General features: G+C 34.9%; 1 protein-coding gene across 1 annotated transcript; it reads right to left on the bottom strand.

Annotated features, from left to right (window-relative positions):
- Positions 1-1,775: 1,775 nt before the first annotated feature.
- On the bottom strand, positions 1,776-6,450 carry LOC107858551 (fructose-bisphosphate aldolase 1, chloroplastic). Its single transcript, XM_016703280.2, has 6 exons — positions 6,084-6,450; positions 3,266-3,535; positions 3,022-3,131; positions 2,777-2,867; positions 2,397-2,666; positions 1,776-2,296 (listed from the first exon to the last, which is right to left on the bottom strand). Exons 1-6 carry the CDS (start codon positions 6,246-6,248, stop codon positions 2,018-2,020), a joined length of 1,185 nt encoding a protein of 394 aa, XP_016558766.1. The 5' UTR covers positions 6,249-6,450; the 3' UTR covers positions 1,776-2,017.
- Between the last annotated feature and the right edge of the window lie 9,396 nt (positions 6,451-15,846).

Raw genomic sequence — 15,846 nt, 5'->3', positions numbered from 1 at the left:
TAATTTTCACTTCTAATCACTCACAAAAATTCAAAACAACTTCTATTAGTATTCATGTCCAAACTTCTACTTGAAAACAAATGCTTTTTGTCCAAATTTCTTATTTCTTATGTCCAACTGCTCACTAAAGTTTTTCAAAAATGTTTTCGGATGATAGTGAGGAGGTTATGGAGATCAAAGATAAGGATAGACAATTAGTAGGAGCATTGTCTCGCTTTCCTGTGGAAGAGGCATGATGGTAGTTTGGTACACTTTACCTGCCCATTTTGTTCCATATCATTATTATTACTCTCGTATTATCTTTTTCTTCGATTATTACTACTACCTATTGTCTTCTTTGCTCGAGTTATCACATCATTTTGTTCTTATTAAAGTTTCTTTCTCCATTATTTCCGACTAGCTTCTTCTGTATTAAAGCTTCTTTCTCCATTATTTCCGACTAGTTTTTGTTGTTTTTGAGGGGAGACGTGCCGTGAGAAACTTTTCGAACCAGAGAATCTTTTACTATGTGTCAGACCTCATATCTAAACTTATTGGGTAAGCAGAACCCGTTGAACTTGGTGTGTGTTATAAACCAAACGGGAGTGCGCAATCCAAAAAACTAGTCTAATAGGTGGGAGAACCCATTTTGGTTATAATTCCCTTATAGTTCTCTATTTTTGCGAATGTGGGACAATTGTTCATAACAATCGCCTCCGCTTGAGAACCAACGACTTCATTGGTCACGGCTGAAACTAGTTGGTCACGGCTGGCACCCCTCTTAGGTCCAGGCCACCACTCCTGACGCACAGGCCACCACTCCGAGTCGTGGCTCCACGCATGGATCGATCCTCGTTGGTCACGACTATGCCCAATTGGTCACGGCTGGCACCCCTCTTGGGTCCAAGCCACCACTATGAGTCACGACCCAACGCGTGGCTCCCCACACGTGGATCAATCCTTGTTGGTCACGGCTACGCCCAATTCGTCACGGCTGGCACCCCTCTTGGGTCCAGGCCATCACTCCTAACGCGCAGGCCACCACTCCGAGTCACGGCCTAACGCGTGAGACTCTCAAGGAAAGTAACAATGTTATAAATCAAACGGGAGAGCCCAACCCAAAAGACTAGTCTAATAGGTGGGAGAACCCATTTGGCTTATAATCCCCTTATATTTCTCTATTTTTTCCGATGTGTGACAATTGGTTCCAATGTGTGACAATTGGTTCATAACAGTGTGCCAAGTGGACTCATTTTCAAAAAAAAATCATCTCTCACACCCCTTTCAGCAAGTTATCTCAAATATTTTGCACATATTCAATCGAGGGTTGTTAACAAAAACACTTTATAATTTACGTATGAAACTGACAAAAAGATAGGTTCCAAGGTTTTAACCTATTCACTCTTTGTATTCTAATGCTCTAAATATAATCTGAGAGAGATTATAGAAGGATGATGCTACAGTATTACCCTATTTAAGAATTGCAATTGCTACAGATGAATAATCTTAGTTGCCCAGATCCCTGATAGCTAAATTGACATACTTTTTGGCAACTTCGTGTAAGAAAAGATGCATGTTGTGAATGCAAAATATGCTATAGCCTATAAGCTTCATCTGGGGTCTAGTTATAGGCTTTAGTTTTAGTATTTATTTCCCAATCTTGGATGATTTGTGTCTTGGGATTTGGTGTTTCTGTTGAGACTGAGCTCTAGAGAGCTATGTACAAAGTTGTGAACGATCAAAAGTTTCAGGGGAAAATTCATAAAACATACATAGGCAAATAATGCGTTTACAAATTTGCACCAGAGAAATTGGTTTTAATCCATTTGGCACAGGACTGCATCATATAATTTGGACAAGAATTTGAAGAATAACATAAAACTGAACTCAGTGGCATGAATGTCAATAATTGCTAAAGGTACATGTTTATGAACAAAGACGGTATTCTTGAGGAGCTATAAGCTTTTATGCAGTTCATGTCGGCCTCATCTCAAGCTTCATCATGAAACATGTACATGCTTAATTTGGTTCTAATAACTCAGTAGGTGTATCCTTTCACAAACATTCCTTTCTTGGCCTCCTCAGACTCACCCTCACCGGTGTATTTGCCAAGCTGTGCGAGAGAGTTGGCACTTGCTCTAGTAAGCAAAGCTTCCTGAGCTGCCTGCACATTTTCTGGTCTTCCACCCCATGTCTTGAGGCATGTGTTCTGAAGGGCTCTGGCATATGAGAACGATACATGCCATGGATTGAGAGATTGGTTCATAGCATTCAAGTTAAGAGTAGCCTCCACTTCAGATTGTCCACCAGACAAAAACTGTAATAGCAAACCATGAATAATTTAATAGTCAGCTTCTTTTGACACTGTCAGTGTATAGAAGTTACTCTTTATATAATAGGATTTTTAAGGAACTTGCCATGATTCCAGGGACAGCGGGGGGAATTCTTCGGTGGAGGAGCTTGAGTGTATAATCAGCAACTTGAGCTGGGGTGGCCCTCTCCTTGCACTCTGCTCCGGGGGTGACCATGCTAGGCTTCAAGAGGATACCTTCAAACATGACATTGTTTTCGGCAAGGTAGAAGAAAACTTCAGCCCACACCTTCTGCGCAACCTCGAAGGTCCTATCAATATTGTGTTCACCATCAAGCAAAATCTCTGGCTCAACAATTGGTACCAACCCATTGTCCTGCAAGAATTGACAAGAAAGTTTCTCTTTTAATCATGTTGAAACCCCAAAAGAAGAGAGAATTGCACCACATTTATGGTATCTCCATTTTCTATATATGACTAGCTTACTTGAGAAATTGCAGCATAGCGAGCGAGACCCCAGGCTGCTTCCTTCACTGCAAGCGCAGAAGGACCATTGGGAATGCTCACCACAGTACGCCTGTAAGATGCTAAGGAAATGAGAAGGGCTTTCATTGAGTTGAATTTCTTCTTATAATACAATTTTTCTCTAATTGTGTGAAAATCCATTTGCAGTATCAATGAAAAACTTAAGTCCAATTCAATTTATATATGAGAGTAGAACAGTATGCTACCATTTAGCAAAACGAGCGCCTTGTTGGTAGTAAGCAGCAGAGCGCGAGGCAAGGCCATCAAGACCTTGGCACCAAGACTCATTGTTTGAACCAGCCAAGGGAACTAGACCCTGTAGTTTTCATTAAATAATAATTATAACACGTCAAACATGAAATTTTGATATTCGTAGTTAACCTTGTTCACTGCCTAATTAACTAAATCAAGAATTTAAGAGAAGTTCGGGCACATAGTAATGATGTTTACCTTGTCAACCTTAATTCCAGGAACAATGTTCTGCCCAAGAAGTACATCAACAATTTTCTTTCCATCAACAGTGGACTGGTAAAGTGTCTCCTCAAAAAGGATGGCACCTGAAATGTATTTACCAAGTCCTGGAGCTGAAACAAGAAGGGTCCTGTATGCCTGGCGATTAGCTTCAGTGTTGTCTAGTCCGATTGAATCTAAACGCTTCCCGCAGGTAGCATTTGACTCATCCATCGCCAAAATTCCACGACCAGGAGATGCAATTGTTTTCTACAGTCAACAATTAGCTTATATGATCAGCTAAATGCTTCATTACCTGGATGAACTTTTTGTTGAGTTCGAAATCGAGAGGGTGTCATGCGGAAGCTATTAGTTTGCAAAATATTGAGACGATAAATCAGACGAAAAGAAAAACATACTCAAAATATGATTATTATATAGTTTGGCCAATTGACCTACATATAAAAACCTAATATAAAAGAAAATATAAAACTATTAGAGAAAAAATCTCCCCCTAAACAAAGACACTTAAAGACTACATTGTGGATGCTATTGTGTTATGGTATGAGAAGCCGTATTTTATTTATAGATGTCAAAAACTTTTCTTTCAAAAAAAAGGTTAGCTAAATATGTAAAAGAATTATACTCCCTCCGTCTCAAATTATGTGTCATTATTTCCTTTTTAATCCGTTCCAAAATAAGTGTCGTCTTTCCTTATTTGGCGACTTTTTAAAGGCACAGTTACCCTTTTACCCTTATTGGTCCTACTTAATTAAAAAAAAAAGATATTGACACTTTTTTTATAAAGCATAATTTGGTAAACTTTACTAAGTTTTTTCTTATTTCTTAAACTCCGTGCCCGGTCAAATGACGAACATAAAATGGGAAGGAGGAAGTATTTTTTCAGGAAAAGTAAAAGTAATTATGGTAACTTTTATTTTCCTTCTAAGAAGAAAAAATAAAATTTAAATATAATAAGAAAATCAGGGCGAAAACCCTAACAAATTTCCTCTTTTTGGCTTGATTTTCATCAAAATATTCTTGATGCTCCTTCTTGTGCATGATCTTCGTTCTTCATATATATTCTTCATGTATCACTGTTGTTTGGCATGTTTAAAAATGAAGCTTTTGGGGTTAAAAAATATATTAGCCCTTTTTGGGTTAAAAATATTGAAGCCTTTTTGCAGGGTTAAAAGTGAGTTTTATTTTCAAATATATGACAACAAGATTGTTGAAAATATAATTGACAATTATCTCCATATGTAGCTTTTGGACACATATCTTCACTATCACCAAATTGTTGCAGTTTGACTTTGAAATCGCTTTGAACCTGTTAAATCTCGTCTCACCACATCATTAGACCATTGAACCGTAAACTCTGATACACTTGTTGGGTTCGAAATCGAGAGGGCGTCATGTGGAAGCTATTAGTTGCAAAATATTGAGACGATAAATCAGACGAAAAGAAAAATATACTAAAAACATGATTATTATATAATTTGGTCAATTGGCCTACATATAAAAACCTAATATAAAATAAAATATAAAACTATTAGAGAGAAAATTTTCCCCTAACAAAGACACTTTAAAGACTACATTGTGGATGTTATTATGTTATGGCATGAGAAGGGGGTCTTCTATTTATAAATGTCTAAAACCTTTTCTCCAAGAAAGAGCTTAGCCAAATATGAAAAAAATATATTTTTTTCTTTCATGAAAAGTAAAAGTAATTATGGTAACTTTTATTTTCCTTCAAAGAAAAAATAAAACTTAAATATAATAAAAAAATTAGGACAAAACCCCTAACACTTTCAACCTAGGTCAGCCACTAATATTTTTTGAAAATCTTATAAATCTTGTTTAGCCCTTATGATATATTCACATGATATCCTCCTAGAAGCTTGTGCCTAAACAGTATTACAGTACAACCTTTTATTAAAAAAAAAACAAAAAAAAAAAAAAAATAAGTATTATAAGGGGTTCTCTTTTTTCAGCTTGAGGAATAGTCACATGGCACACAAATAAAGTTCTAATTAGGAAAGGCAACTAGTGGATAGGAACTAGTGAGTTAATAACTCAAATGGTTACTCAACTTTGAACTTTTATCCCAGCAAATCACTCAACTTTGATCTTTACTCAAAAAGTTATTCAACTTTCACATTTTTACTCAGAAAGTCACTCAACTTTCATATTTTTTACTCAGAAAGTGACTTTCTCAAAAAGCCACTCAATTTATTCTTTACTCAAAAAGTCACTCAACTTTGATCTTTACTGAGAAAGTTACTCAACTTTCACATTTGTACTCAGAAAGTCACTCAACTTTCACATTTTTTACTCAGAAAGTTTCTGCGTAATAAATGTGAAAGTTGAGTGACTTTCTGAGTAAAAAATGTGAAAGTTGAGTGACTTTCTGAGTACAAATATGAAAGTTGAGTAACTTTCTGAGTAAAGATCAAAGTTGAGTGACTTCAAAGTCGAGTAACTTTCTGGGATAAAAGTCCAAAGTTGAGTGAACATTTGAGTTATTAACTCTAGATTTATTTGCTAGGCAAGTACACAACCATACTTTACTTGTTTGATAGGAGTAAAAGAAATTTGATAAAATAATATATTAAGCAGTGGAAAAGATAGTGAGATGGTAATTGCAACTGCAATCATGCAAGACCTCAAGTGAAACAACATAGTATGTACGCAACAACTTATAATAATACGTACTTGGTTAAATTAATCGTTTACTTGCCACAAGTTAAAATACACTGATAGTACGTACATAACAGCAAAATTCATGATAGTACTAATGTTTTTAGCACCTACTTACCGCGGTTTTGACGAGTTCATCAGCATAGGAACTGGCACGGACAGTGATTCCGGAAGGAGGAGAAGGGTGGCACCGGACAACGGAGACTTGGCGAAGAGGCTGACCCTTTATGAAGTCAGTTTTGTTAATGACTGGTGATGTCTTGAGGAGAGATGCTGAGGCCATTTTTTTTTCTTTTTTCCCTTATCTTTCTCTTCTCGACTACAAGTTCGTTATCTTTTTGGTTGTTTGATTTTGTGTTTATAAATACAGTAGAGCCCCATGCTCAATACATATACTACCAGTAGATATGCCATTTGAGGCCATAATACACTGGCCAATCAACAAGTGCCAATTGGCTTGATAACTTGCTGATCTGGAGTGTAGGGTTCTGTGGTTAAAAATACTTATTGATCAATTTAATATGGACGATTAGATTGAAGAATTGACACGTGTCCATAATTTAATGAATAAAATGATAGTGAGCAAGTTCTTGGCTTTGTTCTCACCAATCCATGCTAGTTGACAGGAGGGATTAGAGATGTTTATTGTGTGGTTCGATTTTGTTTTAAATGTTACCGATTTAGTTTATCGATTATCGATTTGTAGATATACTAAATTATTATAAAATCGTCAAAATATCTTTGAGGTTATCTATTTATTATCACTAACAGTTCGGGTTATGGGTTTAACCGTTATGAGAAATTCTAAATTATTACAGAACTGACAACTCGGTAAAAAAGAAAAACTTAAATTGTTATCGAATCGTTAAATCAATAACGCATTACCATTAAATCTTTAACCCATTATCGATAAATCAGTAGCATTTTGTAATATAGGTTATTGATTTTTGTTTGGTTGGGAACTACCTTAGAAGGGATTGCAATAGAGAATTTTTATGTAAAAAATGTCGTGGGGTGTCCCATTTTTGTTGCCCGTTTAGTTATATCCTCTGTAAGTTTTTTATTTTGCAGCCTCTTAGGTCTTGCTCTCTCATCTTTTTTCCTCTGATTTCCTCTTGTAATTGATCCTTTCGTTTCTGCTACGTCTGTCCATCTACTAGATTGACACCCAGTCGGTTGAACAATGGTGACTCCTGTTTACTAATAGATCTGTTGTCGCTAGTATAACTAAAAGGAAAAGCACATAAGGATCCATAATATTAAAATATACTGATCAATGATCAAAATCACATAAAGTCCGATATTAGCAGAAAGGATAGTCGTGATGTAGCTTCTCCCAAGGATTGCCTCAGGAAAGAGTCCAGTCCCTAAAAAAGTCATTTTGATTGGTTTCATTCAAATGCGAATATAGACTTGATTGAAGTATAAAAGTGAGGGTATGTCAAAACTCGATCGACTAAAGGAGCTCCCCTTACCTTCTGTGTTAGGCACAGACATGGTTTTTACCTTGGATCTGGGTAAAAGCTCCATCCTCATTTATCGTATAGTGGTGATGCACTTATCATTGCTATGCGAACCTTTGCGTGCATGTGTTGTTATTTATATTCTTTTTATTTTTTAATGACCAATGGAGAATCTTTCTAGAAAAAATTTATCTGGCAAAATACAATTCGGTTGAGTTCAATTCCAGGAGCAACTTGCTTTGGAAACCGCAACAATATAATCGATTATAGTCACTAACCGGAGATTTTGAACCCTAAAATCTATGAGTCGATTTATAGTGTTCTCTTATTTATTACATGTCTTTCTATTATTGTTTTGGTTGAAAAAACTCACCCATTCTAATACCTAGTATTTAAAAACTTCCAGGCAAAAGAACATGCTTTTTTTCCTTCTTCATTCAAACACATGTCTAAATTTTTTAGCCACTTTTAACATATGATTCAGTCAGATATGGTTGAGTGCAAACACCCATGAAAAAAAATTAAAAAGGTGCTAAATGTATTGGTTAGATATATTATTTTGACAAACTATGATTGATGGTTGTTTTTTAAGAAACATGAAACTTATGTTTCCAATTTGAGATTATTTAAAGTAGATTTTGGGTATTGAAAAAGTATTTTCTTGGCAAAAAGTTCAGGCGCACATTGCTAAAACTTTATTCAACTTTCACATGTGTTCCGTTCGTTTATGATTGACCGTAGTTAAGATGAAAAATTTTAAAAAAGTATCAAATGATTTGTTAGATTTGTTGTTATTTCACGAATTGATGTTTGAAATTTTTTTTTTATGATACATGAAACTTATGTTTCAAATTTGAGCTTATTTGAAGTAAATTTTAGTGTTGAATTTGAAAAATAAAATTATTATTTTTTGGCAAAACATTTCAGATGCAGTGTGAAAACTTTCACATGCAGTTTGAATTTGCAATGATAAACTCCAATATCGATGATGCTTAAAAATTATTGAAAGTGATTCATGTTTATCATTACAAATTTAAACATTGTGGGTAAATTAGGAAAACTTAAAACTTCATTGTTGTTGGAGTTATTAAAAGTTTGAAAACTCACGAATAGATTTTAATTTTTGAAAATATAAAAAGATGATGATTGCATGTCACTGGGGGTGTCATTTTGAAGTTGTAGTTAAAATTTGAAGCTATTTGAAAAAGACATAACCCATTTCAAATGGAGTTTCATAGTTGAACTTCGTAGGAGACCAAGCACAATATTTGTATAAATTTATATTACAACGTAAAAGTGTGTACAAGCACCTCTTATACACTTGTATACAAGGTTTATACACTGTGTATAGACACGGTAAGTGCATAACGATACATGATACTCCCTCAGTTTCATAATAAATGAATTGATGAATTTTGACACACAGATTAAGGAAAAAGCATTAAAGATATAAACTTAACACAACTTTTCATTTTTACCCCTAAAAAAGAAAAAGTTGAACTTATAATACCTTTTCAAAAGTTAATTGGTTGTCAAATCGGGTAAATTTGAAAAAAAATTCAATAATTTACTTATTTTGAAACACCAATATATACCCCAACAATTCACTTATTTTGAAATGGGGGAGTATTGTATAATATCGTATACCGCATGTATAGGCATTGTTGCCAAAAAAAAACGAAAAAAGGCTATGTGGATGTAATGTGAAAATATGGGCCACACAGATGTAAGTTCTTGTATTATCTTCTATACTCTTCTAAAAATTCTCTTTTAAAAGGGGGTAAACTTAAAATATATATATATATATATGAGATGGACATCAATTAAATGGTGACATCAAAAATGGGTATTTGTGCACTTTCCTCAAGTTTTACGGGCTAAATTAATAAAGACAAATTACTTAATAACAACTTAATTTACCTTAACTACTTAAAATCACTACCTTTTTAAATAATTACTTAAATTCCTTATTTACTTTCTCTCTTAAAATATGAGATACATCACTAAAAGAGAAATTTTTGCCTGAAGATCCACCTACTTCAGCAGTTACTGTTCCTTCTTTTGTCATCTCTCTACTTTCTTTTTCTATATTTTCACAAAATTCAAGGTCGAATCTTCAGCGACAACCGGCAATAGTTCCATATTAACAATCTCTTTTTCGATCTTCGAAATAAACACAAAATTAGTGGATTGTTAGGATGCTTGTTTAATCAAAATTCAAAGAGTTTTTTCAAATTAAGAGTCTATTTGGTGGCTCGTCGGTAAGGGTTTACTAGCGATGGTGGGCTGAGACAGAGACAGAGAGACTTAGAGATGGAGTACGAATGAAGTTTGAAAATCCGTCAATGGAGATTGAAGATGATGATGTTAATGGAGATATATAAGAATGATGTATCTGTTAAGGGAGTTCGGATGATGTATCTGGCTAAAAAGGACAAGAAGATACATTATGCTTGTCAGATATTGCCGATACAAAAGGTGATAAAGGTAAGGATATGTGATACCCCAAGTTCTTGAGCACTAGACCCCCATGAGATATATAGTTGGACTAGCTTTCTAACGCCATTAATCTCGCCTCAATCCAAGATCAGGGTAAAAAGTTATGGCCAAATTACGGTAGTGATGTTAAACTGCCAGTGACAATGGCTCAGACCACGACTCATTGCCTAACATAACGAGTCGTAAAGAAGGCTCATTGCCATGATAGTGAGGAAGCCCAGACTTTGGTCCCTTGACAACGAGTCTAGGTTACGATCCGTTGTGAGACACAACGAGTCCCTAGGGGGACTCGTTGTCATAACAGAAGGATACCTAAGAGTTCAGCCCCTGACTACGATTCTTCATAACGAGTCATTACGTCAGACAATGAGTCGTTATGAGGGACCCGTTATCATAATTGTGAAAGACTAGATTTTTTATCCTCAGGTAACGATTCTAGGCCACGACTCGTGGTCATACCTCACGAGTCGTTACCCAAGCCGTGACGACTGTTTTCAGACATTTTCTACAAATTTTAATTAGGATCTTTTTGGTATTTTTATCTCTCCAAATTATTTTTTCACGACTAAAAACCCAAATGACCCATCTGTCATCAGTTATCAAAATCAAAACCTTATTTTTTCCTCTTTAACTCCCAAGGCAAGGGATATTAGGGTTTCACAGAGAATTCATCATTCAAGCTCCAAGCCTTGATTTCTCTTCAAATTCTTTGTTGTTTCAGGCATGTTTTTCATCCTTAATATGAATTTTACATTGTGGCATTTATTTAATCATTATTCATGTGATTTAATTAATGGTTTTGAAATGGGGTTGAGAGCCTTTGATTAATAATACTTAAATTATTTTCCCCGTATTTAAATGTGTATTCATGTTTTTAATTGATGGTTTTGGGACTAAATTGGTGCATTATTCTAATGGTTGAAATGGAGAACATGAGATTCCCTCAATTGTAAGAATTTTGACTTGATAATGGTATTAACCTCAACCCACTTTACAATCTTAATTTTAAATATGGTTATTCACACAATTTAACTTGTTTTTGAATCCATTACATTGCATTAAAGGATAAATGGATAACAATGGTTTGGAATGCCCTTAGTGGCCATGGTTTTGGTTTTTAAATAAAACTTGGGAGTCTAAAGGTTAACTGACTTGATTTGGCATAATTAAATTAGCTTGCAAACATATTAGTATGACGATACCATGTTGGAAAATGCCTTAATAAAGAATCCTTGGTTAATGGTTGGGTTTAGGTGTAAATTATTTTAATTTGGGCTTACAGGAAATTGTGTAGCTCACCGTGAAGGTGTAGTCCTGGGGGACCAACACTAAAAACCATGTTTGCCGACGTAGGGGTCTATATGATCGTATGCTTGGTGAACACTTTATATTTTGGATGGCTATCGCCTTGGTATCTTTAGTCTTTCCTCGATTTCCTCTGTACATGTGGCTAACACGCATTGGGTCCCTTCCGGCAGGGGGAGTCGGACCCATCTAGCCCATTGGTGACTTTGGGATGGAGCGAGCTATACAGTTAGGTTAATATTTTAAAATCTCATGTTCATAGTTGCAATACCCCGAAGTTTCCTAACTAAATTTTTTATCTCAAGAATGTCAAGTGTTAGCTTCTAAATTTAATGATGTTTATTCCATGAAGAATTTTCAAGATTTTTACTTTTTGTCATGTGGGAAATTCAATAAACTTTCCGTCGATATAAAATTTGCCTAAATTCGAAAACCGGGTAAGAAGTTATGACTATTTCAAGTTCCCATCGTAAAACAGTGCCATATTAGTCAGTGGCGCGCCGCGCCACAGGGGAAAATGACAATTGTCAAATTCTAGTAGGGGTCTGCGATAGTGACGCATCACGCCAAACTTTCAGGTCGCAAATGAAGTGGAAACGCGATGGCTCCACGCCGCGCCATCCCTCAATTTCTTAGTTTCAAATTCTAGTGACACGGCGCGATAGCGTCGCATCGGGCCAGGGGTCCAATTCGGAAAAATTTCACTGAAATTAAAAGACGCGTTCAGGGTTAAAAGGTTAATTTTCCACCCTTATTTAAGCCCTTTAACATGAGATTCAACTATTTAGAACCCAAAATATATTAGTTTCTTTCAATTTTCTCTCAAGAACAAGCTAAGGTTTCAATTGGGGATTCAATTTCAAGAAAGTCTCTCCGTCAATCTTTGCTAAATCAAGAACTAAGGTATGTTATGCGTTGATTCATGGGTCTCTTTCACCCATGAAGCTCAAGAATCTCTTTCCCAAAATACATGATTTGTATATTTATGAATGTTCATGATTGGATTAAATTAAAATTCATGTTCATTATGTTGTGTGGTATTAATTCATGTTTTAAATTACATATTTCCATTTTTTACTCTAGTATATGAAGAATTGCATAAAAATCATGATAAATTCCTTTCAAATTACAAGTTGATTGATGTATTCATGATTATTAGATGTGCTGATGACGGTATAACCAAAGCATGGTCCCCATGTGTTTGATTAAATGCCTATGTGAAAGAAAAGTGTCATACTAGTATGATAATATGAAATCCCCCTTTATGTACAAGTTTATGCATATCACATGTTTAATGAAATGCCTCAATAATTGAATTATGAATTGTGATATTGGTCATGTATTTAAGAAAGTCATGCCTTGTCAGTTTCTTTTCATCGAGTCCTGGGGGCACTTGTACCTGAAAAATATAGTTGTGTGCCTAGAGTCAGTGCATGTTTCACGATATCCTCAGTCAAGTCATGATCTATAGAACTCAGTTAGTCATGTGACTCAGGAAATCTCAGTAATTTAATAGTCTTAGTACTATTCCATCAGTCAACGAAATTTAGTTAATTCAATTCAGTAATTCGTGTCCAGTGTCTATTTTCAGATGGGAGTAGGAATTAGCACCGAGTTAACCCAAGGATGGGAACATACACTGTCAGATGAGGGTGTGATTCTTAGAAGTCATCCTTTCGTTCCAAAACTATGTAGCCACCATAGGTTGAGACATCAACACTGTCAGATGAGGGTAGATGAGGTGGATAAGCACTGTCAGATGAGGGCTCCACTATTGTCTTTTGGGGACACTATCAGATGAGGGTCACTCATAGCTTGTCCTTACCAGTGGCGCGGTATTGAAACTCTTCCAATTGGGGTTACAGATTGGACCTCAACTCAGCCATAATGGCGTATTAGGGGCATGTCGGTTAGATAATTACTTCCCACAGTTTCAGTTACGGAATCAGGACTGTCAAATACAGTTATTCAGTCTCAGTAATAGAACTCAGATAGTTCTATATAAATCAGTACTATCAGATACAGTCATTCAGTCTCAGTAATAAAACTCAGATAGTTCTACAGAATTCAGAACTGTCAGATACAGTACGGAACTCAGCTAGTTCCATCAAATTCAGGACTGTCAGATACAATCAACTCAGATACAGTACGGAACTCAGCTAGTTCCATCAAATTCAGGACTGTCATATACAGTCACTCATGTCATCAGTTATATCTGTCATCAAAATTCAATTATCAGTCATGTTAGTTATCAGTAAATTCATGTTATCACGATCTCAGATATAGTTACTACATATTCATGTATGTATTCTCACGTTCATATTAGTCAGTTAACTAGTATTGTTCATGCATATGAACCCCATCCATTCAGCATACCTTCCATGCATACCAGTATATTTAAAGTACCGACGTATTTGCGCTATGGTGTCTTATACCACAGATTCAAAAGCACGAGCTCCAAAACATCAGTAGTATTCCAGTCTCAGCAGTCAGAGTTAGCAGTGAGTCCTCATCTCTCGAGAATATGATTATTTATTTATTATCTCATTAAGTAATTTATTAGTTGGAGTTAGTTGGGGACATGTCCCATCAACTCCTCAATCAGACAGTTCAGTCAGTTAGAGGCTTTCCAAACTATCATGTTCAGACTATCATGTTATTTCAGTTTTGTTTTGGATATTTCATACCCCATTCAGATGTTATATCTTTATCAAGTATGTTACAGTCTTGAACCTTATGGCCTTTTAGTTCATGTTTCCGCAAACGTACAGTATATTATCCAGTATACAGGTACAGATATCAGTCATGGGTTAGCTTGTAGTCCTTCGGGATCATAAGCACCGTATACCATTCTGGGTACCAGATCCAGGGCATTACAATAGCTCTTGTCCCTATCTCGGCATCCTATATGTATATATATAAATCTTGTGCATGTGATTTTGACCGGTATTTTGGCAATGATATTATTTTATTCCTTTCTCCTGAGTTACATGCTAGTGCTTTCCCTACTGACTGTCCCTGGACACTGCATTATTTTATGATTTAGGGTCTGAGGGATTTTTTGTTACTCCTATGCAGCGTTAGGTGGTGTGGTAAATTGGTTGGGTTGGTGAGCATCCATCTTGCGGAAAGTCCTGCCATTTCATTAGGTTTCTTTTCATATTTTGGGAATTATGAATTCTTTTTTATTATGATCGGGGGGCATATCCTGACTTAGTTTAGTATTTTTGTTTTTAGAGGCTTTTGTGGATAGTATTGGGGTGATTGGTTGTCTTGTTTGGACTTTTCAATTCATTTGATTCGTCTATATTATTTACTATTTTGGTTGGCTTCCTTATATTGTGCTCTGGAAGTTAGGCTAGGGGTGATCTCCGACCCACGGTGGACTTGAGATACCCGTCACTACTAGGCCCTGGTTCGGGTCATGACAAGATACATTACGGGATCCTCTGAAAAAAATATAAGCAGTATATATCAGAGTAAAAAAATATAAAGATACACTAAAGAGGGAATGAAGATACATTATGCTTGTTAGATTTTTAAATCCGATACATAAATCTTATGTATCTGACTTAAAATCTGTTTAAACTAATATGTCAAAAATTGCCTAAATTAATGTATTCAATTATGTATAGGTATGTGTCTATTTTACTAAATTTATATCGAGATACATCAGATTTATGTATCAATTTTGTATCAATATGTATTAGTATGGATACATCAGATTTATGAATTAGTTCATATCAATATGTATCAGTATGGATGTATCGGTTGGCTAGTTGGAGCGACAGTGGTGGTCACTGTTGTGTTTTCAGTCATAGAAAAGGATTTTGATTTTTCGGTATGAAATTCAGTTGAAATAGTGGTCAGCGATTGAGATTTTAAGGGGTTAGAGCTCGCACCGACTTTTGAGTATTTTGAATTTGGTGTGGTTGATCTGGCACTACAAAGTTCGTTGGGCATGTGAACGCTCGTTGTTGCTTGAAGAATCATAATCTTTTTTTGAATTTCAAGTTTTTTCATTAATTGAACAATTTTTTTAACACGCATTAATTTTTTGCTAGAGTGTATTGATTGTCAAATTATGTATCTGAAAAATTAAAATTAAGAATTCTATGAAATTTTATTAAAAAAGGGGATAAGAGTAATAAGAGGTAAACTTATTGCAATATATGTAAGTTACCCATTAATAAATGTTAGTATGTATTTTCATATGCATTTTTATCGTATTTGCACTTTTATTTGTATATCAATAACATCTAAGGTTAAGTTTTTGTTTTATGCCATATTTTTTCATCTCATACTAGTTGTCAAGATGACTGCACCTATTTTTTATTTTACAAAATTAAAATAGAACTATTTTACAAAATTAAAATAGAACTAATTATTTTCTATGTTAACCTAATTTAATTATTTTTGAAAGTAAATAAAGTATTACTCATACATAGAAATAATAAATTTAAAGAGTTCAAACAAATGATTATTAGATGATATCATGATTATTCAAATATCAATAAGATTAGTTTAGCCTTGTTTATAAAGAGAGATAAATATAACTTTATCAAAACAAAGATTTTTTATTTATAATTTCTTAACAAGTATGCAAAAAGAATT

This window comes from Capsicum annuum, chromosome 2 (genome assembly GCF_002878395.1).
Source record: "Capsicum annuum cultivar UCD-10X-F1 chromosome 2, UCD10Xv1.1, whole genome shotgun sequence".
In the NCBI taxonomy this organism is placed as follows: Eukaryota; Viridiplantae; Streptophyta; class Magnoliopsida; order Solanales; family Solanaceae; genus Capsicum; species Capsicum annuum.
This window is presented reverse-complemented; position numbering and strand designations above follow the sequence as displayed.